Source organism: Nerophis lumbriciformis, linkage group LG15 (assembly GCF_033978685.3).
Source record: "Nerophis lumbriciformis linkage group LG15, RoL_Nlum_v2.1, whole genome shotgun sequence".
Classification (NCBI taxonomy): domain Eukaryota; kingdom Metazoa; phylum Chordata; class Actinopteri; order Syngnathiformes; family Syngnathidae; genus Nerophis; species Nerophis lumbriciformis.
In genome coordinates this window covers 40,393,438-40,418,714 of record NC_084562.2, presented here as the reverse complement: position 1 = coordinate 40,418,714, position 25,277 = coordinate 40,393,438, and the positions used below count along the sequence as shown (strand labels likewise).

Genomic DNA, 25,277 nt, shown 5'->3' with positions numbered 1-25,277 from the left:
ACAGTCCTGTGGGTAAAATGGTAAGGTAAAACAAACTTACAATTCCGTTCTGCACACTGAAGCCCAGCTGATACTTGAGGTCAGGTCTCTTAATGAGGACGGTCGTAACAGGAGGGCAGCTGACAATGTTCATTTTCACCTGCACCTGGTTCTTTAAACCCTGTACACACGACATGCATTTCAAAAACAGCAGTAAGCCAGGTTTAATTCATTTATCGTCTCTCTGTACCTTGATGATTCCCTGACAGGTGGCGAGCGGCAGCCCTACGAGGCTGGTGTTGTTGATGGACATGATCTGATCGCCGATGCTCAACTTGCCTGAGCGTGCCGCCGGGGCGCCGTTCATCATGTTGGCTAAGATGACCGTGGGGAGGATGGAACCCCAACCTGACTCCACGATCACGACGCCCAGGATCTCGCCTTTACTCTTCTCCAGCTGCAGCTGTGGACGACAGCAGAGGAGAGGTCAGGTCTTATTGCCTGTAACAACACACCTAATTAGTCTTTTGGTAGACTAATTAGTCTCCTGATGAGCCCTAAGCCCCATTCAGACGAGACATCAGCAACTATAATTAGTAGTAGTGTGTAATATACTGTGGAACCCTTTTACATCAACGCCCCTTGGATTGGCTTAAAGTACCAGTAAGTGGCTGTCGCCATAAACATAAACACTGGGCAGTAAAAAAAGGCTTTAAAAAAAGAACTGACAATGTAGCTAATGCGAGTCATCTATTCAACTTATAAAGCCCTCGAAAAAAACATCTCCATTTACATGTTTTGTGTGACCTGTGTTAGCAACATTGTCATTGTAAGAGCTAACGCAGAGGAACTACTTTTAGTAACACGATGCCTCGGTTACTGAGGTAACTACTGCAGCTGTTGACAAACTGAGCTGTTGCATCACCTGTGAGTTGGTGAAAGTCTGCGCTGGTTATAAATCATGTCTCTCGCTCGTATGGGAGAAACCTTGCTTCCATAAGCCGAGAAATGTTGAGACTTGGCAACTTTAAAAATAATTTTTTGGGGGGATTCATCGCGAGAAAGACGCTACAATATGCTCGTTTGCTCCCGGCATTTTTTACCTGGGCAGTGAGTATTATGATAAATTCATCAACTATACAGAGAACACAAGTCTTGTGCTGGAAGATATGAACATCCTATCAGTTGGCACTGAGAGCAAACAATGTACAGTAAGTGATTATTTTATGATGCTTAGTGTTTGGCTGGAGCTAGATCTGCTTGTCACCCAGCTTCTACAACTTGTAGCTCATCCTCCTTATATTCAGGCAAAAAAATATAAGGTTCTAGATCAGGGGTCACCAACGCAGTGCCCGCGGGCACCAGGTCGCCCATAAAGACCAGATGAGTAGCCCGCTGGCCTGTTCTAAAAATAGCTCAAATAGCAGCACTTACCAGTGAGCTGCCTCTATTTTTTAAATTTTATTTATTTACTAGCAAGCTGGTCTCGCTTTGCTCGACATTTTTAATTCTAAGAGAGACAAAACTCAAATAGAATTTGAAAATCCAAGAAAATATTTTAAAGACTTGGTCTTCACTAACTGACAAAGAAACAGATCACCGATTTGGTGTCCAGTTCAAAGTGTGACATGATTTATTTAAAAATTTGAGAGTTGACTTTTGTATTTTACGTGAGTTATTATTTGTACAAACATGGTGCAAAGTAATTCATGATTTGTTAAAAAATGTTAGTGGCTAGTTAGTTAAAATGGGATATTGTGATTTCACAAGACTGTTTTAGAAGTGATCATTTGAAAATGTTCAATTTGAAAAATGTGCACTAAAAGAAAAAAAAAGAAATAAAGTGTTGCATATTGATATTTATCTGTTTCTATATATATGTATTGTGAGAAATGGGTTGTACTTGTACTTGGGTTATACTTGTATAGCGCTTTTCTACCTTCAAGGTACTCAAAGCGCTTTGACACTACTTCCACATTTACCCATTCACACACACATTCACACACTGATGGAGGGAGCTGCCATGCAATTATTAAATTGCATGGCAATTTAATTAATAATTAAATCATTAAGATAATCAGTGTTTCCACAAAGATAAATATAATTAATTATTAATAATAACATAGAGTTAAAGGTAAATTGAGCAAATTGGCTATTTCTGGCAATTTATTTAAGTGCGTATCAAACTGGTAGCCCTTCGCATTAATCAGTACCCAAGAAGTAGCTCTTGGTTTCAAAAAGGTTGGTGACCCCTGGCCTAGATCATAATTTGTGCCAAAGTAGTTGTTGGCTCTCATGAAGTCCGCCAATATTATTAGTAGTTGTTGTTGTTGAAGGAAATAGTGAACGTTGTCTTGTGCTCAGTGAAATCATTGCGGCAAAAATTAATTGCAATTCCTAAAATGACCAAAATACCTATATATATATATATATATATATATATATATACATATATATATATATATATATATATATATATATATATATATATATATGTACACACACACACACATAAATACATACATATATAAACATATACAGCAGTGGTGTGACGTCAGGGCCAGCGAGGCCTTCTCTGCTGCCCTAACATAACCAGAAATCATGATCATAATAAAAAATAAAAGGAATTTTTAATTTAAATCTAAATATCTAAAAGTATTTATATTCTCTTCATGTCATATTATGCTCCTTCCAGCGCTGTTGTTTTTAGTTTATAGAGTTTGTATCTTCAGAATAAATAATGCGGGCGTCTGTGCACTGTAAGTGAACGGGCACATACAGTGACAGACAGTTGCAATAACCAATCAGATCACACGTTGTTGTCAGTAAGGCCTTCTAGATAGCCTAAGGCAGATGATATATAGTGATGTTATGAGGCAGGTACATAAGAATCCCATTACCCAGCATGCCACAGTAGTGAAGAGCATGCGCAGTAGCCCCGTTTAGGTTGTTGAACGTACTCATGCCGGCAGCTGGATGTTTTTGATGAGCACGCTGTGGAGTAAACTTTAAGAACTCAGCCAACACGCCTCGTCTCCATCTTTTATAATAAGACAAGACAACACATATATTTGCAAGGCTATTTTCAAGAAGGATATTTAAAGAGAAACTACATCTTGTGAGATGATGTCAGCCAACCCCGTAAGCTAGCTCAGCTGTCGATAAAATGTGAGTTCAGATATTTAATTTATTTATTTTTGCACGTTTAAAAATGTTTTTTGCAATTTAAATTTTGACAGTACCATATACGATATGTTTTAATTGCTGATGTGGGTTTATTGATTTGTAATTCCCCAGAAAATAACTTGTTTTGTACAATGGCCAGTAGTGTGTAAATGTGTTTCTGTATAGTATTTCTCCAGCAATGGTCATGTGGGGACATAAATTATGGTATTTTGAGAGGCAATTATTGTAGTAAATATTATTGTAATAATTATTGTATTGTATTGTGTATATATATATATATATACATATATATATATATATATATATATATATATATATATATATATATATATATATATATATATATATATATGTATGTGTGTGTGGGAAAAAATCACAAGACTATTTCATCTCTACAGGCCTGTTTCATGAGGAGGGGTACCCTCAATCATCAGGAGATTCTCCTGATGATTGAGGGTACCCCTCCTCATGAAACAGGCCTGTAGAGATGAAATAGTCTTGTGATTTTTTCCCACACATACATATATTGCGCTCTACTACGGTATCGAGCACTATTTTTTGGATAACCTTATTAAGACATATATATATATATATATATATATATATATATATATATATACAGTACAGGCCAAAGGTTTGGACACACCTTCTCATTCAATGTGTTTTCTTTATTTTCATGACTATTTACATTGTAGATTGTCACTGAAGGCATCACAACTATGAATGAACACATGTGGAGTTATGTACTTAACAAAAAAAGGTCAAATAACTGAAAACATGTTTTATATTCTACTTTCTTCAAAATAGCCACGCTTTGCTCTGATTAAATTTTTGCACACTCTTGGCATTTTCTCAATGAGCCTCATGGTTTTCACTATACAGGTGTGCTTGAAGCTCATCGAGAGAATGCCAAGAATGTGCAAAGCAGTAATCTGAGCAAAGGGTGGCTATTTTGAAGAAACTAGAATATAAAGCACCTGTACATGTAGAATAAGGAGAAACATGTTTGGATGACTCGCCTCTATCTTTTTAGTGGTTGCCACCGAGTTACCGAACAGGTTGTTATGAAGCTGGCTGTGGCGCGTTCTTTCTGACGTCACTTCCTGTGTGGGGCGCGGTCTTTCTGGTGTCACTTCCTCTCCGAACTCGGTTTGTAAATGATCAATGAGTCCATACAAAGCTAAGAGCCGGAGATTCAAGAAATACACGGCGCACTTACCCAAGTAAAAAATTGTCCGAGGAGGGGGACCTTAAACGATGATTTAGTGTGGCTGAAATGCGGCTTAGGCTAAATAATTATTCGTTTAAGGGGTTATCCGGCTTAGTGTAGACCAGCGTTTCTCAAAGTGTGGGGCGCGCCCCACTGGTGGGGAATAGAGACATGACAGGTGGGGCGCAAGGAACGGGAGGAAATTTCACTTTAAATTTTTTTTTTAAATTATTATATTCTTAGATTTTTTTTTTTTTTACTATGCTTTCATTTTCCATACACACTGTAAATCACTTTGTGATTCTGTCTGTGAAATCCGCTATATAAATAAATGGAAATTACCGGTACTTATTTTTACTGTAGGCTTTATATTTCTCGGTACGAGCGAAAATTTGACAGACATAGCAACAGTAACTAATGGGGGCGGGGCTAAGCGGAACAAACTTTCGCGCGGATGGGTAGCAGGCTAATGTGTGGACCACAATTACACAAATATATACATTTGTGACTCGCACCTCAAAGGTCGTCGAGCCAGAGCCAGTGCCTGCAGAGAAACAAAAATGTGACGGGCACACACTGTGTCATTCACCGGGAAGCACTCGCGTCAAGGCAGCTCAGCCCCGAACTCAATGAGGTTTTAACAGATGTTGTGAGCGCGGTAAATTTGATCAAAACACGACCACTGAAAGCGCGACTGTTCTCTGCACTGTGTGAGGAAATGGGAGCTGATCATACAGCCGTGCTGTTTCACAGTGAAGCAAGGTGGCTCTCCTGGGGGAAAGTGCTGTCACTTGCCCTGTCTTGCAAATGCATAGCTCCTCCTTTTTTTTTGCAAAGATTGCAAAGTGGCACTTTTATTGTATTTATTATTGAACTTGATGCAAGTTATTTGATTTATTATTGAACTTGATGCAAGTTATAACACTTTTTTGATTTATTATTGAACTTGATGCAAGTTATTTGATTTATTATTGAACTTGATGCAAGTTATAACACTTTTTTGATTTATTATTGAACTTGATGCAAGTTATTTGATTTATTATTGAACTTGATGCAAGTTATAACACTTTTTTGATTTATTATTGAACTTGATGCAAGTTATAACACTTTTGTTTTATTTATTATTGAACTTGATGCAAGTTATAACACTTTTTTTGATTTATTATTGAACTTGATGCAAGTTATAACACTTTTTTTGATTTATTATTGAACTTGATGCAAGTTATAACACTTTTGTTTTATTTATTATTGAACTTGATGCAAGTTATAACACTTTTTTTGATTTATTATTGAACTTGATGCAAGTTATTTGATTTATTATTGAACTTGATGCAAGTTATACCACTTTTGTTTTATTTATTATTGAACTTGATGCAAGTTATAACACTTTTTTTTATTTATTATTGAACTTGATGCAAGTTATTTGATTTATTATTGAACTTGATGCAAGTTATAACACTTTTATTTGATTTATTATTGAACTTGATGCAAGTTATAACACTTTTTTTTATTATTGAACTTGATGCAAGTTATAACACTTTTGTTTTATTTATTATTGAACTTGATGCAAGTTATAACACTTTTTTTGATTTATTATTGAACTTGATGCAAGTTATTTGATTTATTATTGAACTTGATGCAAGTTATAACACTTATTTTGATTTATTATTGAACGTGATGCAAGTTATAACACTTTTTGATTTATTATTGAACTTGATGCAAGTTATAACACTTTTTCGATTTATTATTGAACTTGATGCAAGTTATAACACTTTTTTTGATTTATTATTGAACTTGATGCAAGTTATAACACTTTTATTTGATTTATTATTGAACTTGATGCAAGTTATAACACTTTTTTTGATTTATTATTGAACGTGATGCAAGTTATAAGACTTTTTTTGATTTATTATTGAACTTGATGCAAGTTATAACAGTTTTTTTTATTTATTATTGAACGTGATGCAAGTTATAACACTTTTTTTGATTTATTATTGAACTTGATGCAAGTTATAACACTTTTGTTTTATTTATTATTGAACTTGATGGAAGTTATCTTATTTATTATTGAACTTGATGCAAGTTATACCACAGCTGCACAGTTATTTTATTTATTATTGAACTTGATGTTATTTTATGTTATTGAGTTTGAATGTATACAACTTGATGTTCAATAAATTTGAAAATGTTAAAGCTTGGCATTAGCGCTCTGTTGGGGCAATGGGGGAACTTTAATAAACGCTCTGTTTATTAAAGTTAAATGGATGATATGATACCTTTTTGATTGACAGATTGCAACATTATACAATCCTGGAGGAACTGCCAATGCGGTTATTTACAAGAAAATTGTCAAGTAGAGTAAATTGTAAAATACATGTATTTTTTTTCTATTGCGGCCTGGTTTGGCCCCTTCCCTATCCTACTGTACGTACACGGGAGCTGTATGTAAGTAAACGCCAGGGCGGCCTCTCTGCATAAAGCAGAAAGTGTTTCTCTGCTTCTAATCCTCCCAAATCCTCTCATAATATTTATAGGAACATCAAGGGCCAAAGAGGGAAAAAAACGGTTTGAGCAGATTTTACTGCATAATCTGCGTCTAATAAACCAAGTCACTGTAAACATGCGCTAATGGGACAACGTCTACTGTTGTTTACGTCTCATTCTCAAATGGTTAATCAAGTCGGGGTTGACGAGCCCAGCTTTGCCACGTGAGAAAAACCTGGAGGATTCCAGTTCTTACAAACCTCTTTGCAGTTTTCAGAGTTGGAGAAGTGAATGAGGTCATCATTGTACATCTCCTGGGTGTTGATGATGTCACTGTACTCCTTTTGGCTCAGATCTTCTGGGTTAATGCCGTTGGCTCTCAGGAACTCTTGATAAGCGACACTGAAAGCCTGGCCGATGGACTGAGCGATGAGCTGGGCCTGTGTACAAAAACACAATGAAATAAATACATATAAATGGCAATATTGTAGCACATTGGTTCTCAAACTTTTTTCACCAAGTACCACCTTAGAAAACACTTGGCTCTCCAAGTACTACTAACAAGACCAACATTAAAATACAGCAGCATAGTAGGCCAAAGTATTCATTAAAAACAAGGCTGAGGTTTTATTTAACAAGTATATTTAATATTGTTGGCCCTTGTAACATTACACACAGAACAGTAACACTCTGTTATAATATAGTAAAAATAAAACACTGTACTTAAAGAGGAACTGCACTTTTTTTGGGAGTTTTACCTATCATTGACAATCCTTATGTAAGACAAAAACACATGTTTTCCTTTTTTTATGCATTCTAAATAGTAAATAAAGGTGATCAAAAGTCTGCTTACAATAGAGCCTATGGGAGTCGCTCTATTCTGCCTATACAACTCCATTAAGGTTTATATACATGCTGTAAGTCAGGTCTAGCTCCAGCCTATCTTGCCGATTGTATTGTACCATATGTCCCGGCAAGAAATCTGCGTTCACAGAACTCCGGCTTATTAGTGATTCCCAGAGCCCAAAAATAGTCTGCGTGCTATAGAGCGTTTTCTATTCGGGCTCCAGTACTCTGGAATGTCCTCCCGGTAACAGTTAGAGATGCTACCTCAGTAGAAGCATTTAAGTCCCATCTTAAAACTCATTTGTATACTCTAGCCTTTAAATAGCCCCCCTTTTTAGACCAGTTGATCTGCCATTTCTTTTCCTTTCTCCTCTGCTCCCCCCTCTCCCTTGTGGAGGGGGAGACAAACAGGTCCGGTGGCCATGGATGAAGTGCTGGCTGTCCAGAGTCGGGACCCATGGTGGACCGCTCGCCTGTGCATCGGTTGGGAACATCTCTGCGCTGCTGCCCCGTCTCCACTCGGGATGGTTTCCTGCTGGCCCCACTATGGACTGGACTCTTACTATTATGTTGGATCCACTATGGACTGGACTCTCACAATATTATGTCAGACCCACTCGACATCCATTCCACTCGGGATGGTTTCCTGCTGGCCCCACTATGGACTGGACTCTTACTATTATGTTGGATCCACTATGGACTGGACTCTCACAATATTATGTCAGACCCACTCGACATCCATTCCACTCGGGATGGTTTCCTGCTGGCCCCACTATGGACTGGACTCTTACTATTATGTTGGATCCACTATGGACTGGACTCTCACAATATTATGTCAGACCCACTCGACATCCATTGCATTCGGTCTCCCCTAGAGGGGGGGGGGGGGTTACCCACATATGCGGTCCTCTCCAAGGTTTCTCATAGTCATTCACATCGACGTCCCACTGGGGTGAGTTTTTCCTTGCCCTTATGTGGGCTCTGTACCGAGGATGTCGTTGTGGCTTGTGCAGCCCTTTGAGACACTTGTGATTTAGGGCTATATAAATAAACATTGATTGAAGTATACAAGTATACATGTAATGTAGTAACAGGCACACTTATAATAACATGTAATATTTACGTATTTTGATCATTGTAAGCATGAATTTAAATTAACTGCAAGCTCTGCACTAAGGAACTGAACTATTAAAACAAGCGATATATAGTTTGAAACATTCAGGAAGTATCCACAGCGTTGTCAACTCTGTCACTTCCCCGCTCCCTCTATCTTCCGCTGCACGCCAAAACATTTCACCGACAAGGTAAAGTGGTTTTAATTTTTTTTTTCCTAATTATTGTCACGACCTGGCTGTTTATGTAAGAAGTTTTGTGATTTCCAACTGTGAGCGCACCACAGGGCTAGTGACAGTGTGTGTGCGTGTCGGCAGGGCGCCTGAAAATAAGGACAGTTCAGTTTGTCGTTTTGTTTTTTTTGGCCTTGTTATCAAATATAAAGTTGATCCTTGTTATGTTTGTTTAATATACAGTACTTTATAAATACAGTTGGCATGGTATGGTACTGTACAGCACTTTATACTGTGTTCAAAGTGTACTTTGAACACTTTTGTTACTAAAATGTGGACTTTTGTTGAGGCTGGAGCCAATTATTTATATTTATATTGTTTCTTATGGAGAAATTAGCTTCAATATGCAAACTTGTATATTTACACACCCTGTTTAAGTACAGACAAAAGTTTGAGTTTCCACTGTACATCTTGGGTACATGTAAGACTACATGTAAAAATTGACATTGTCATTGCTAAAACATTTTGTGTGTGATTTCACAAATTAAAAGTACAAAGAAATCAAACATGCCACTACGGTGATGCATAAAAAATAGACCGGAAACTACCAAGCAACAATAGACAACATAATTTAAACTATTATATATCAAAAAGCCAACCTTCACAATTGCCTCTCAAAGTTTTTCACTTGCATATAAAAGCAAAAATTAAAACAAAGCTGCACACAGCAGAGAGAAATGTGTGAGTTGCTGGATAACATAATGTTGTTATCAATGTAAATGTTTCTGGCTGACCTTTAAAACCCATCAGCGAAATGAGAGGCCCTGCCTTCCTACTGACTGGCACAGACGCTGAGCTGCAGGCTCTACTCAGGTTGGCAAATCCTCCTCAATCTGCTACTGCCAGGCGAGTTTTTGCTTTGGGGTTTCAAAAACCAAACACTGCCTGTTTGATTTGCATAATTTCAATTGCATGCCTACTCATTAAATGTTATTCATTTTTGTTCAGTGTTGATGTCGAGCGAGTAATAAACTGAATCTCAAATAGTGATGCTAAATAATAAAAAGGAGCTATAGTGCGTATAGCATGCGACTCCAGTCCACTCCAAGTCAGATTCAAGTCACATTTGTGATGACTTTGGACTCGACTTGACAAAATGATCAAAGCCTTGCAATGAGACTTCAAACTAAACTTCATAGTAATAATCGAAAAACGAATCAAGTCAAGTTCTTTTAAGTCAACGATGAGAACTGATTCGCAGTGCGAGCTGTTAATTTGGGAGCCCTTTTTTTTAAATGCAAATGCAGTTTTCGCATTATACTTTTTTCTAATTATTTTTTGTTTTTATTTGTATTCACTTTTCTGGTTCATTATCCTGAAGTTAAAGTTAAAGTACCACTGATGTGTATTGAAATTACCCTCTGCATTTGACCCATCCCCTTGTTCCACCCACTGGGAGGTGAGGGGAGCAGTGAGCAGCAGCGGTGGCCGCGCCCGGGAATCATTTGGTGATTTAATCCCCAATTCCAACCCCTGATGCTGAGTGCCAAGCAGGGGGGTAATCGGTCCCATTTTCATAGTCTTTGGTATGACTCGCCCGGTGTTTGAACTCACGACCTACCAATCCTCAGGGCGGACACTCTAACCACAAGGCCACTGAAGTAGTGTTTTATTCTCACTTATTATTTATGTATTGTTTTCTGTATTGTTAAAATGCTCTTGTGCTACAAAATTGTTTTCGTTGAGTGAAAATTCAAAATAGTGACGTCACTGTCAAAGCCTACGGATATGGCACCACCTTATGGAATGTTTAACATGAAAACAAAACAAAAATAAAATCATAGTTAATATTTCAGAATAATTCCCACCAATAAACTAACATCTGTGTAGATTGAAATTATTCTAATCCACAATTTATTTTATAACTTCTACCAGTAATTGTTTCTTTGATTACAATAAACTGCTCTTTTGAACGGCTCTTTGAAAGGAATGGCTCCTCAAGATCCGGCTCTATTCAAAGAGCCATTTATCATATATCTAGCGTGTTCAGCAAATGTGTCCTTGGCTGAATTAAACAAAATCTATTTTGAAATAACGATTAAAATATTGCCTATGTAATGAATTTGTATTTCTGTATATTCACCAAAAGGGAATCAATGTCAATTAGAGATGTCACGAACGAATCAAGTCTTTTGAACGGATCTTTTAAGTGAACGATGAGAACCCATTCGCAGTTGCAGGCCATTCTTCTGGGGGTTGTTTTTAATGTAATTATGTTCTCTATGTGCGTCGGAAATTGCCCACGCATCTATGCAACCCGACTTGCAGCCGAACTAGAAAATGAGTCCGAGTGAGGACAGTCTTGTGTGTAACGACTCTCACGTCCGTACATTCACTTTAACTATCAAGTTGAAGCAAGCGCAATAAGAATTGTCATTTAAACTTATATCACCCTGTATTAATTATAATTTCAGAATGTCAAACAATTTAATTACTTTGGATTTATATGTTAAATAAAGAACATTGTATCATAGTTAGAGGCATATTATTCTTGCTCCAGTAATGATTTAACATTGTCAATGACTTGAAAGGACTCGAAAATACCAGTATCAGAGGTTTAAGACTTGACTCGACCTGTTTTGTTTTGAGATTTGGGATTAAAGATTTGAGATTTATTCCCATCTCGGGCGCATAGTGCATAGAGCTGTCACGTACATTATTACGCAATTAAACATTTTAAAGGCAGAATTCCATACATAGCACTGAAAAAGAGACTATAGTTGAAACTCAAAAATGTTTAATATCGTGCAAAAGTCCATTCATGTAAAACTAATATGTTATATTAACTCATTACATGCAAAGTGAGATATCTCAAGCCTTTATTTGTTAAAATTTTGATGATCATGGCTTACAATTTTGGGCAGCACGGTGGAACAGGGGTTAGTGCATGTGCCTCACAATACGAAGGTCCTGAGTAGTCCTGAGTTCAATCCCGGGCTCTGTGTGGAGTTTGCATGTTCTCCCCGTGACTGCGTGGGTTCCCTCCGGGTACTCCGGCTTCCTCCCACCTCCAAAGATATGCACCTGGGGATAGGTTGATTGGCAACACTAAATTGGCCCTAGTGTGTGAATGTGAGTGTGAATGTTGTCTGTCTATCTGTGTTGGCCCTGCGATGAGGTGGCGACTTGTCCAGGGTGTACCCCGCCTTCCGCCCGAATGCAGCTGAGATAGGCTCCAGCACCCCCCGCAACCCCAAAAGGGACAAGCGGTAGAAAATGGATGGATGGCTTACAATTTTTGCAAACCCCAGATTTTCAATTCAGATTTTCATAAGCAGTAAACCATAATCATCAAAAGGAGGCCTCGAAATATCTGGGATTGCATGTTTCGAGCCTATTTGTTTCACCTTGTAACTGTAATCGCTGGAATGAATGAACCTTTGTGGCGGCGTGGCTCAGATGGTAGAGCAGCCGGCCAGAAACTTGAGGGTCCCTGGTTCGACTCTAACATCTTAGTCACTGCTGTTGTGTCCTTTGGCAAGACACTTCACCCACCTTGCTCCCAGTCCTTTGAATGTAGTTAAAAAAGACATAGATGACGGGTTTCACAAAGTATTTAGAGAAAAAGCGCCATAAATCCCTTCGCACGATATTAAAAATGTTTGAGTTTCACCTGTAATTGAAAGGTGTAAGATATTTTTAGTCTGACATGCATGCCGTGCTGCTCTTGCTACTGTCATGTATATTACCGTATTTTCCGCACTATAAGGCGCACCGGATTATAAGGCGCACCTTCAACGAATGGCCTATTTTAAAACTTTGTTCATATACGAGGCGCACCGCACTATAAGGTGCACCGGATTATAAGGCGCACCTTCAACGAATGGCCTATTTTAAAACTTTGTTCATATACGAGGCGCACCGCACTATAAGGTGCACCGGATTATAAGGCGCACCTTCAACGAATGGCCTATTTTAAAACTTTGTTCATATACGAGGCGCACCGCGTTATAAGGCGCATAGAATAGACGCTACAGTAGAGGCTGGGGTTACGTTATGCATCCCGTAGTTGGGAGACCTGTTGTGGCTCAATACTGGTCCATATATAAGGCGCACCGGATTATAAGGCGTACTGTCAGCTTTTGAGGAAATTGGAGGTTTTTAGGTGCGCCTTATAGTAAAATACGGCACATTTGGTGTTGCTGCTATTGGAACCTCCCGCTCCCTGAGGGCACACCCCCAGGGACTAAATAAAGTTCTATCTATAATTTAATCTAATTCATCGCATTCATATTAAATTGTAATTAATGCAACTCTTTTTTTTTAAAGTCCTCGCTCCCCACAGACACTAACAACTAATTTACCTGACTGCCACATAACTTAGGTTTAAACATATTTTTCTTTAATTCTTTCTTCAAGCAACTCTTACAGACGATCAAAGCAGATCCACCACATTAACGATAAAGAAGCTTTTCGCAGTATAACAAGCTAGTAGGGTTGTCCCGATACCAATAATTTAGTTCCGGTACCAGAATGTATATCGATACTTTTCAAAATAAAGGGAATTACGAAAAATGTCAATATTGGCTTTCTTTTAACAGAAAATCTTACGCTACATTAAACACTCACAGTCAAAGAACAATTTTACAAGGTTAAAATATAAATGAAAAGGCATTGAAATGGCATCGACTCTGAAGGGAACGTCTTCCCTGTGCTCCTCGACTACAGTCTGCACCAGAACGAACAGCAGGACAGGTGTTACAATTACATTATTACCTATTACCTGAATATTCATTATTTAAATGTTTACCTAAGTTTGAAGCAAAGGTGTTCATACTAATCGCTACATTGTCACGGCGGGGTTGCAGCTTACTGCGCGGTTCGTTCTCCCGGGATGCAAACGGACGACTCAGAACAGGACTTGCAGGTAGGAACATGATTTATTTAATCTTGATAAATCATCCAATTTACAAAACAAAGGCAAGCGTGCCTATCGCACGCGGAAGCTAAGGCAAAAACTTAGCGCAGGAAACATAGAACTATGGACATGGAACCTCACGAAACTGTGGCATGAAATAAACAAGACTTACGTAGACAAAGCATGAAGCGAACAATGACGCCAGCCCGACTGACTGGCAAAGGCAGGCTTAAATAATGCCTCTGATTAGAGACAGGTGAGCGTCCCAAACACCAGAGGCAGGTGAAAACAATAAGCAGCCATGGCAACCAAACCAAACTCAGAGGTGTCACAAACAGAAACTGAAGGAGTCCAAAACTAACAGAAAATACAAAAACATGATCCGGACCATGGATCATGACATAAATTTGGCGAGGCATGTTTTAAAACAGCTGTTGTGAGAGTAGCGTGTGTGTGTGTGTGTGTGTGTGTGTGTGTGTGTGTGCGTGTGTGCTCCTTTAAGAATGGCAGTATGTGGGGTGAGTGACGTGAGTAAGTGAGTGGGCAAGTTAGGAGAGGTAGCTCTAGCACGTGCAGGAGTGTCAATAGCATGGTGGATGTCCGGTTGTGCCCTGTGGAAATTATAAATAAAGTAACTAGGTTGTAACTAATCGACGACCTCGTCATTCCGACCAAAGAGCGGAGCTTTACGGACCCATTGTGAAGTGAAAGGTCTCCCCTGCTCTCCTCGACCACAGTCTAGGAGCCGACAAGCAGGAAAGGAGTAAAACAGTACTTGCAACACGGTACATCCCTGTTTAAAGCGTCACCTTTTAGTTTTGAAGCCCAAATACCTCCATATTGCGCTTCACGCACCCTTTTTAGTAACCAGTAGAATTGTAGTCTTTTGCCATTTTTCCTCTCCAAGATGTTATTATTACTTGTATGCACTTTGTGTGCGCGTTTTGACACACTCAACATCATGCGCCTCGGCTCTGTAGTCACCGCAGCAGAGCGGCACTCAGATGAAAGAGCGGAACCGGTACTTTTCAAAGGTGGTATAGTACCGATTTCAATTGATTAGTACCGCGATACTTTATTAGTACCGGCGTACCGTACAACGCTACAAGCTAGTGAAATAAACACTCCACTTACGTCCTCAGACTCAAAGACATGGCATATCATCTTGTACTGCTTCTTCGCCTCAGGCGCCCCAGGTGTGGTTTCGATGCAGTCCTGGGAGGCCGTGCGGGGCATGCGACGCCTCGCCATTAGTACCACAATGTTTCCGATGTCAGCAATGTAGGATATGGTGCGTAGTGCGTTGTCCATCATGGTTTCCTATTAAAGTGGCATAAAAAAAAGTACTGTAACAAAATATACAAAGCTGTGTATACAAATATAATGCTGACTTGGCATGTTCCAGCACTCACACTAATGTAATAAGAAAACACAATACATTAACGAATGCCTGAGATATTAAACATATCCTTCTGAGAACCAGCATCTTTTGCATTGGAAAGTTGTGTTTCGCATAACAGGGCTGTTTTCTCTGTGTGACTCTCAAAAAAGAAATATACCAATAACAAACTGGTTCTCAGGAGGAAATGATGACCTGATAAAACAAGATCCATCAGCCAAAAGATATACAAACCCCGGAAAATGATGGAATCACCAGACTTGGAGGATGTTCATTCAGTTTTGTAGGAAAAAAAAGCAGATAACAGACATGACCGAAAGCTGTAATCATTTCAAAATGTCTGGCTTTAAGAACCACTAAAAGAAATCAAGAAAATAAATTGTGGTAGTCAGTAACAGTTTTGTTTTTTAGATCAAACATAGTGAATAAATTATGAAAGCGCAAAAAAAAAAACCAACACAACACAGCACTAGTACTTTGTTGCACCACCTCTGGCTTTTATAACAGCTTGCAGTCCCTGAGGCATGGACTTAACATGTGGCAAATGGTGCTCTTTATCAATCTTGCTCCAATTTTCTCTGATTGCTGTTGCCAGATCAGCTTTGCAGGTCAGAGTCTTGTCATGGACAATTTTCTTTCATTTACACCAAATATTTTCCATTGGATTGAAATCCGGATTATTTGCAGGCCATGACTTTGACCTTATGTATCTTTCTTCAAGGCAAGTTTTCAGACAAGGAAAGTCCTACATATGTTGCTCAATATCTTCCTGAAAATTGATGTAATCATCCCTAAACATCATCTTGATTAATTGAATAAAAAAATGTCCAAAATGAAAACTAGTGCATTTATCTCCCCAGTTCCATTACCGGACATGCAGCCCCATATCATCAATTACTGGGGAAATGTGCATGTTTTCCCCAGGCAGTCATCTTTATAAATCTCATTAGTTCCAAGAATCATCACTTTGCCCAATACAAAGTCGCGATTCATCACTGAATATGATTTTCATCCAGTCATATAGTCCACAATTGTTCTTCCTTAGCCCATTGGAACCTTGGTTTTTATGTTTAGGTAAGGGATTAAACTGTGGTATGTGTACCACTAGTGGTACACAGAGGTGGGTAGAGTCGCTAGAAATTGTACTCAAGTAAGAGTACTGTTACTTTAGAGATTTATTACTCAAGTAAAAGTAAGGAGTAGTCACCCAAATATTTACTTAAGTAAAAAGTAATTTGTGAAAAAACTACTCAAGTACTCAGTAACTGATGAGTAACCTGTTCGTTTAATGATGACGGCAATAAATAATGCACAAAAACATAAAAATAGCAATGAGCAAATTCATAGCCAGGAATATCTCTTAAGCAACTAAAACAATAACATATATTAAATAATAATACATTAACATAAAAAAATTAAGGCAAATTGAGCCACAATAACTTAACAGCACCATAAGCTCAGTAGGCAGAGATTACAAAGGAAAATAACAAGTTAGCCTTTACGCAAACCATAAACTGATAGGTGTGGTCTGCACTTGATGCACTTCAAATTGGTGATTGTATGCATGCATGTGTGTGTGTGCGTGTGTGTCTGTGTGTCTCTGTCTATGAGGCTGCAGTGCGTTAATAAATGTCCCCACACGATGTACATTTGACAGTGATTCATAGCAGGGAAGCTAACATCAGCCTACGGTGACAGCCAAAATATTTACTAACGTTACTTACCGCGATGTGCTTCCTCAAATTTGACATTGAGCTTAAGCTTGTTGTTAAGTTTCAGCGGCGGTCACGTGACCGCCTGGCTCTGTTTGATTGGTGAAACGTAGTCCAACGTCACCAGTGACTGCATGTGATTGGTGAAACGGAGTCAAACGTCACCAGTGACTGTATTTGATTGGATGAAACGCAGGCATGCAATAGATCCTACTTTGAAAGTCTATCTGACAAAGCAAAACAAACAACGCTTGCATTAACAGATCGATAAAAATCAGTAGCGAGTAGCGAGCTGAATGTAGATAAATGGAGCGGAGTAAAAGTAGCGTTTCTTCTCTATAAATATACTCAAGTAAAAGTAAAAGTATGTTGCATTAAAACAACTCTTAGAAGTACAATTTATCCTAAAAGTTACTCAAGTAGATGTAACGGAGTAAATGTAGCGCGTTACTACCCACCTCTGGTGGTACACAGGCTCCATCTAGTGGAACGCCAAAGAATCACTTGATTAAAGTGTTTTTCTACATTTAAACACAATGTTACTGTTCAAACTGTGTTTGATGTTACAGTGGCCAAAAATATAAAATATACTTGTTAAATAAAACCTCTTGTCTTGTTTTTATATTTAATACTTAAGCCTACTACGCTACTGTATTCAAAGTTGGTCATTATGGTGGTATAAGTGTTTTTTACTTGGTGAAAAAAGTTTGCGAACCACTACTTTAGGTGTTAATGATGGCTTTCGTTGAGCTTTTCTGTATTTAAATGACATTTCCTTGAGGCGGTTTCTCACAGTTCAATCTCTCCAGTGACTCCAGTTTCTGCTCATTTGTTCTTCATTTGTTTTGCTGTGCATTTTCTGTTTTCAAGACATTTTGCTTGACGTTTTTTTTTTTTGACATTCTGATGTTTTCCTTGGTCTACCAGCCTTTTACAACCTTCCCATGGTGTTTGTACTGGTCCAGATTTAAGACACAGCTGACTCTTACCTTCTAAGTTTTATAATCCTCGCCTTTGTTTCAATCAACACATCTCGAGTTATAGCCATGCTTCATGTCAATCCACCTGTTACAACAGTTTTCCAAGGTGCGACCACTCCTTTTAACTGCATACTGATAAACAGATTTACTCTAATGCAGGGTAGTCAAACTCATTTTAGCTCAGGGGCCGCATGGCGGAAAATCTGTGCACAGGCGGTCCAGACTATTAAAATTATGGCATTAAAAATAAAAAATAAAGACAACTTCAGATTGTTTTCTTTGTCTTACTTTGGCCAAAGTAGAACAAACACATTCTGAAAATATTACAATAAAAATATACAAAAAATACCCGGCAGCGGTAAAGTTTGGATCCATGAAGGAAATAAGAAAGTGAATGAATGTTTACAACTGAATACATTTATGCATAAAAATTGGTTTTCTTTTGTATTATTTTTTTTAATGAATTAAGTAACGTTTATGACAACTTTTTTACAAAACACAATATAGAATGTGAGATATAACAGGATAATGCATACATTTATCATTTATTTTCAAATTGGTTACAAAAAAGTGGGACCCCAAAAATTTACTGTGGGACCCCATTTTTATGACTTGATGAGGTCCCTGGGACCCCATTTTGAAAATTTCTAGCGTCAACACTGATGGAGTATTGGTGCATGCAAAACAGCAGCAGGCGGCTGTTGCCTGCGGGCCGATTCTAATACTAATCAAATATCATCCCGGGGGCCATAGATAATTCTTGACTTTGACACCCCTGCTCTAATGCAAGTGTTAACTTTGAAAATTAACATTTACAGGGCGATTTTATACCTCTCCAGAACTGAGTGATTCTATATTTTCACTTTACTTGATCTAAAACTGAAATTGTTACTGACCACCCACTATTTAAAATTTTTAATTCATTTTAGTGTTTCTTAAAGCCTTTTGAAATGACGATAGTTTGGCGTTACGGGTCTGTTACCTGTTTTTTTTCTACAAAATTTAACACCTGATAGAATATCCTGATTCCATTTTTTGCCCGAGGTTGTATTCATGGGCTAAAACTAGAGCTGCTGCAGCATCTGTTTGAGTCACCCTGCAGTACAAATGTTAGCCAAGCATTTTGGGTATTACCAAGTCTGCACTAATCCTCGGTCACGCCATGAGATCTGCAGTGGAAGCTATGACACAACCCTTTGTGCTCTGCCTACATAGATAGTCCTTCTCCCAATAGAAATAATAGGACACACATGCTCACCTGTGAGTCTGCATTGAGGACTTTGATCCTCTGAGTGGAGATGAACAGATCGACTTCAGTCAGAGTTTGAGCGTCTCCCTCCGGGCTCTGTAGACGACACAAGCAAACATCATATAGTACACTAAGGGTTAAAGACAGACTGCCTGCATTGCATTTTAGAAAACCTTAATTAAAAACCACCATGCATGTGGTCCAGCCGGTGAGGAAAATGCTGGTCAAATGGTTAAAAGTGGGGTGGAAATGCAAAAAGAAAATAAACTACTTAAAAAATTAATGTAGGCTTGGGTATAAATACTGGGTACCATAACATTAACGGTAGTAACCAGGCCAAAAAATGAAGTAAATATCAGTATTGTTTCAATGTTGTTAATTAATAGTAACTATGGATGAAAAGAGCCAAAATAAGGCATGGTCACCACCACCTCATTATCTGTTCATTTGTTGCATCGAGCCAAAAATGCTTTCGAAACACTCGAAAGTTTGTTTGTACTTCTACTCAAAAGACACACACTCAGCAACCTGCAACGAGTGCATGAAGTCGATATTGTGCAAGTAACTGCATTTAACTGGCATCGCCTAAATTGTGTATCTTAATCAATTTCTGCTCAAATTGTACGGGATACATTTACTGTACTGTGAAATATATATGTTAGCACATTCTGTGTGTTCTGCATTGCTGCTGGCGTTTCCTGTAATACTTATAACAGTTGGTTTTCATACTAGTATTTAAGAAACAAGTATCATTTTTATGATTGAAGTATTTAAATGACTATTTTGCATGTTTTACAAACTTTCAAAACTAAAAATTAGCATTGTTTTGGCACAAAATGTGTATGTTTTCCTTCTCTTAAGTGCCTTTTAATCACCGCTACCATTTCAAAACTACGGATTTCAGATAATATCTAAGCGATACGTAACCCTACAGTAATTACAAAGAGCTTAAGACTAAAACACTCATCGTTTGGCTTAAAACAAACACTTTGGGCTGTGAAAACTAAATAGTACTGCTATATGTTTTAAAGTCTGCAGAAGGTTCTAGGTCAGGGGTGTCAAACGTACGACCCGCGAACAGGTTTAATCCGGCCCGCAAGATCAGTTTGCTACATGTAAAAATGAGCCGCATTTTTTTGATGAAAAAAAAAATGCTGTTCCAAATGTGTCCACTGGATGTCGCAATAGCAATTCTGACAGGCAAGCAAATAGTTCATACTGTCACACATGACAGCGTTTAAAAATGACGTGTCTGCTGACTTTAAGTGCCCCCTGGATTGGGTGCCGCTACTCCAATCAGCACAGGTGCACGCAATCCGCTGCTTCCGTTGTGGCTGGCAGCAGATGGCGGCAGTATTGACACGCAATACCTTCTTTCATTGTAAATTATCGGATACAATAACGTAACAGTAAGATGCAAAGACTTAAGTCAACTTGACCATCATCTTTGTACTTAGGGTTCCATACCGCGCTGGCAAATGGTTGAATGCACGATATGTGCACCCTGAACTCCATTGTAAAAAATGTGTGTTTTTACATTTGTTATGTTTGTTCTATTTTATTTCATACTTAAAATCTATTATGTTCACTATGGTTAAGTTTTGAGTTATATTACCTTGATTTTGGCTATGGTTTCATTATGATAACTGTTTTGTTTATATTATAATTGTAATATTTGAATGATGATAAATGAATGTGTTGTGGCAGTTGTGTGTGTCACCAATGTGGCGGTTTGAGGAAACACTTGGTTTCTTTTCCAAATACGTCTTTATTGAACTGCCAACGTGAGAATTTGAAACAGGAAGTGCTTAAAGTTTAATGGCTTTGAAAAACACATCTAAGTTCATTGTGTTCTTCATGGTTCTTCCTCAGAATTTTCAACTAACGAAGTGTTTTGCCAAGAGGATTATTTGTAATATGTACATTATAAGAATGTGTTTTGTTCTATTTTTGGCCAAAGTAAGACAAAGAAAACAATGTGAAGTTGTCTTTATTTTTAATTTTTAATGCCATGATTTTACCAGTTCGGCCCAGGTTGGTATAATAGATGTTCCTCCATGCAAAACCCTGAGCTAAAATATGTTTGACACCCTTGTTCTAGGTGATTCCACATACAGTCACCGAGACCAAAGACATGCATGTTATGGAAAACCAGTGAATTTGTGGCGAGCCCACAAAGCCTTTTTGCACACAGTGTCAATAAAGATAAGTTCTAATATTATGTTCCCAAGCTCAGGATAAACAGTACAAATGATGAATAAACATGGTTTAATACATTAAAACCCCTTGGAGAAGAACACAGTTGCCACAATTAAATGCAACATATTTTAGGTTTTATACTACCACAAAGTGAGGGAAACTTGTTTGAGTGCTTGTGAAATCTATCATTAATTAAACCATTAATTATTCACCATTCAAGCCTGTTACTGTTGTTGACATAAGTGTCTTTTTTACAGGCTTCACTCCACAACCCTAACCACTTTGAAACATTAATGTGTAAAAGCCACATCAAGTGTCTAAATGTTCCTAATTTGTACTGACAATAAAGACATTTGAATTTATTTGCTAGTTCAATGTAGAAAATGCAACCACAAAATTGTATTTTTTGTTTTTAAATACATTGAGGGAATATTATTTATTTCTAATGCATGCATTCTGTGATGGACTTGTAGAAATGATGTACAACCAAAAATGAGGACATAAAACATGCAAGGAATTTGATGGAAGGGAGCATCGGACCCAAGATAAAAGGAAAGGTGAGAAAGGCTGGAAGTAGCCAAGGGTTTTTTTTTGTTGCTGTGTTTATTACACACCGCCTTTTTCTTGATTTTGGCAGCCTTCTGTACCCTCTGGCAGGCGGGCGGCCAGGCGATGTTTGGACGAGACAAGGTCAGCAGATATGGGGGGCCAAAAAACAGGAGGAAGAGGAAAAGGAAATAACGGTGGTAAATAAAGGGTAAGACAACAAAGCCCCACAACCAAACACAGCTGTGTTATTGCAATTTGTTGTAAAAGTGTGTGTGCAAGTGTATGTGTGTGTTTGTGTGTAGTATGAGCACAGCCATGTTGGTTATCGGAGATAAATTAAAAGAGCGATTCCTGAGCATTTCGACACAGCATTTCAAAAAATATGCAAACACAAATTAGGTCCACGTCGACATACATACGCTTTTGTCATCACACAATTTGAGACCTAAAGGGCACATTGCTAAAAAGGGCTCCATTTACGTCAACATTCATCATTATCACTGAAACAACAGCAACATAATTACTGTCTAACAGCATTAAAACGCAAAGTAAGCTTCAAAATAAAAGCATGGCAATATTAACGTGGTTGCTATGACAAGCAATTAAGAAAATGTTCCCCTTTTTTATTTTAGATTGTTAGCCAAAGAAATAAATGTTATTATAATTGTAGTCGAGACATACAGTCGTGGTCAAAAGTTGACATACACTTGTAAAGAACATAATGTCATGGCTGTCTAGAGTTTCCAATATTTTCTACAACTCTTATTTTAAAGCTTATTTAATCCTACCCCTTTCTCACTTCAGAGCGTTTACAAATATATACATCATTTACTGACCTTTTTTATAATAGAATGACATCTGTGAATTAGTATATACAACAGTTTTGTAATATGTAATTAATTAATTCAGTCATTATTAACATACTGAGATGAAGAGTATCTTATTTTCAATAAGGTTGATAGTAATTCTCATAACTCTTCTTCTTTGTACTTTGTAAGCACTAACTTCATTACTTAATCCATTCCATTATTTAATTCCACATACTGATACGCTGAAGGTTCTAAGTGTTGTACGTGCATATACATGTTTTAAATTCGATTTTCCTCTAAGGTTATACATCTCCTCTTTAGTTAAGAAGAATTGTTGTACATTCTTTGGTGTTATTATGGGTCTACTGACAATGTGACCAAATCTGCTGGGTCAAAAGTATACATACAGCAATGTTAATATTTGGTTACATGTCCCTTGGCAAGTTTCACTGCAATAAGGCACTTTTGGTAGCCATCCACAAGCTTCTGGCAAGCTTGTGGTTGAATTTTTGACCACTCCTCTTGACAAAATGTCTGCAGTTCAGCTAAATGTGTTGGTTTTCTGACATGGACTTGTTTCTTCAGCATTGTCCACACATTTAAGTCAGGACTTTGGGAAGGCCATTCTAAAACTTTAATTCTAGCCTAATTTAGCCATTCCTTTACCACTTTTGACGTGTGTTTGGGGTCATTGCTCTGTTGGAACACCCAACTGCGCCCAAGACCCAACCCAATGTTAATATTTGGTTACAAGGCTGATGATATTAGGTTGTCCTGAAGAATTTGGAGGTAATCCTCCTTTTTCATTGTCCCATTTACTCTCTGTAAAGCACTAGTTCCATTGGCAGCAAAACAGGCCCAGAGCATAAGAATTGTGTTCCTGGGATTAAAGGCCTCACCTTTTCTCCTTCAAACATATTGCTGTGTATTGTGGCCAAACAGCTCAATTTTTGTTTCATCTGACCACAGAACTTTCCTCCAGAAGGTCTTATCTTTGTCCATGTGATGTTTACATACACCAGAGTGTATGCAACTTTTAACCACGACTGTATAACCAAATCAAAATAACACATGATAAAAGTATACACAAATGAAGGAAATTTTGTCAACAAACTCCCTTCATTATCGTCCGCTCTCCAATATGTCTCTGGGGATATGCAAACGTTCATCTTGATGTATGCCAGCCCGTCAGAGGGGCGTCGACAGTCATGTGTTCTACTGTATGAATCAAGGATTTCAGACAAGTGAAAAGGCATTAAAGGTGGTGTTTTCAGTTGCAATAACCACAGCAGACTCTTAATGCATTTTGGCTGCTAGTTTCACTTCCCATGTCAACACACCAACGATCCACAACACGACAAAGAACGATCATCCACACTTGCAGAGAGACAAGGATCACGTAAAGCCTGAAACAAGGCTCTACATCCGTGCGTCTGGAGTGACTCAGACGCAAGAAAATGCATAATAAAAGACGTCTATTAATGTAGGACAAAAGTGAAGAAACAATATATATATATATATATATATATATATATATATATATATATATATATATATATATATATATATATATATATGTATGAACAGTACAGGCCAAACGTTTGGACATACCTTCTCCTCATTCAATGCGTTTTCTTTATTTTCATGACTATTTACATTGTAGATTGTCACTGAAGGCATCAAAACTATGAATGAACACATGTGGAGTTATGTACGTAACAAAAAAAGGTGAAATAATTGAAAACATGTTTTATATTCTAGTTTCTTCAAAATAGCCACCCTTTGCTCTGATTGCTCTCGATGAGCTTCAAGCACACCTGTGAAGTGAAAACCATTTCAGGGGACTACCTCTTGAAGCTCATTTTGAGAATGCCAAGAGTGTGCGAAAAAGTAATCAGAGCAAAGGGTGGCTATTTTGAAGAAACTAGAATATAAAACGTGTTTTCAGTTATTTCACTTTTTTTTTTCCACGTGTTCATTCATAGTTTTGATGCCTTCAGTGACAATCTATAATGTAAATAGTCATGAAAATAAAGAAATTATATACATTTTTATATATACTGTACATATATATACATCATGTTTGGGGATAAGGTTACAGTACAAAAAACCCTTAGCACGCATCATTTGTCACTGGTCAAACGGAAAGGATGCACACAGCAAAAACTCTGCTATTGCTACCACCGAAATTGAGTAATCTTGAAACTTTCTAACCACACATCAGGATAACAACTTGATGATAGTTTGATGACACCTCTAACTTGAACTCTGTCTGGCGTGAGGTATGGATCCGTAGAAAAAAACGATTTATACGTGCTACCAAAGCTAACCAGCGTCAATCACTAGTTTAAAACGGTTGCCTAGCTTTAATGACACGTCAAAGCAAAAAAAACTAACTTCTAGCCAAAAAATCCAGACACTGAATAAGCCTCTGGAGACACAGGAGGTAGAGAGATTGATTCCGGAAGCAT

At 37.9% G+C, this 25,277-nt stretch overlaps 1 protein-coding gene across 4 annotated transcripts in view; it reads right to left on the bottom strand.

Annotated features, from left to right (window-relative positions):
* The window catches only part of LOC133616117 (amyloid-beta A4 precursor protein-binding family A member 2-like), a 163,213-nt gene that overhangs the window by 12,237 nt on the left and 125,699 nt on the right, over nt 1-25,277 (bottom strand). For 3 of the 4 annotated variants that reach the window (XM_061975230.1, XM_061975229.1, XM_061975231.1), the window contains 6 exons: nt 22,063-22,098; nt 19,259-19,345; nt 15,044-15,229; nt 7,120-7,299; nt 230-442; nt 41-160 (listed from right to left, as the gene is read on the bottom strand). In XM_061975230.1, the coding sequence (XP_061831214.1) occupies nt 41-160; nt 230-442; nt 7,120-7,299; nt 15,044-15,229; nt 19,259-19,345; nt 22,063-22,098 (822 nt within the window). The remainder of the gene's footprint in view (nt 1-40; nt 161-229; nt 443-7,119; nt 7,300-15,043; nt 15,230-19,258; nt 19,346-22,062; nt 22,099-25,277) is intronic. The other variant, XM_061975232.1, reaches the window with a different exon arrangement.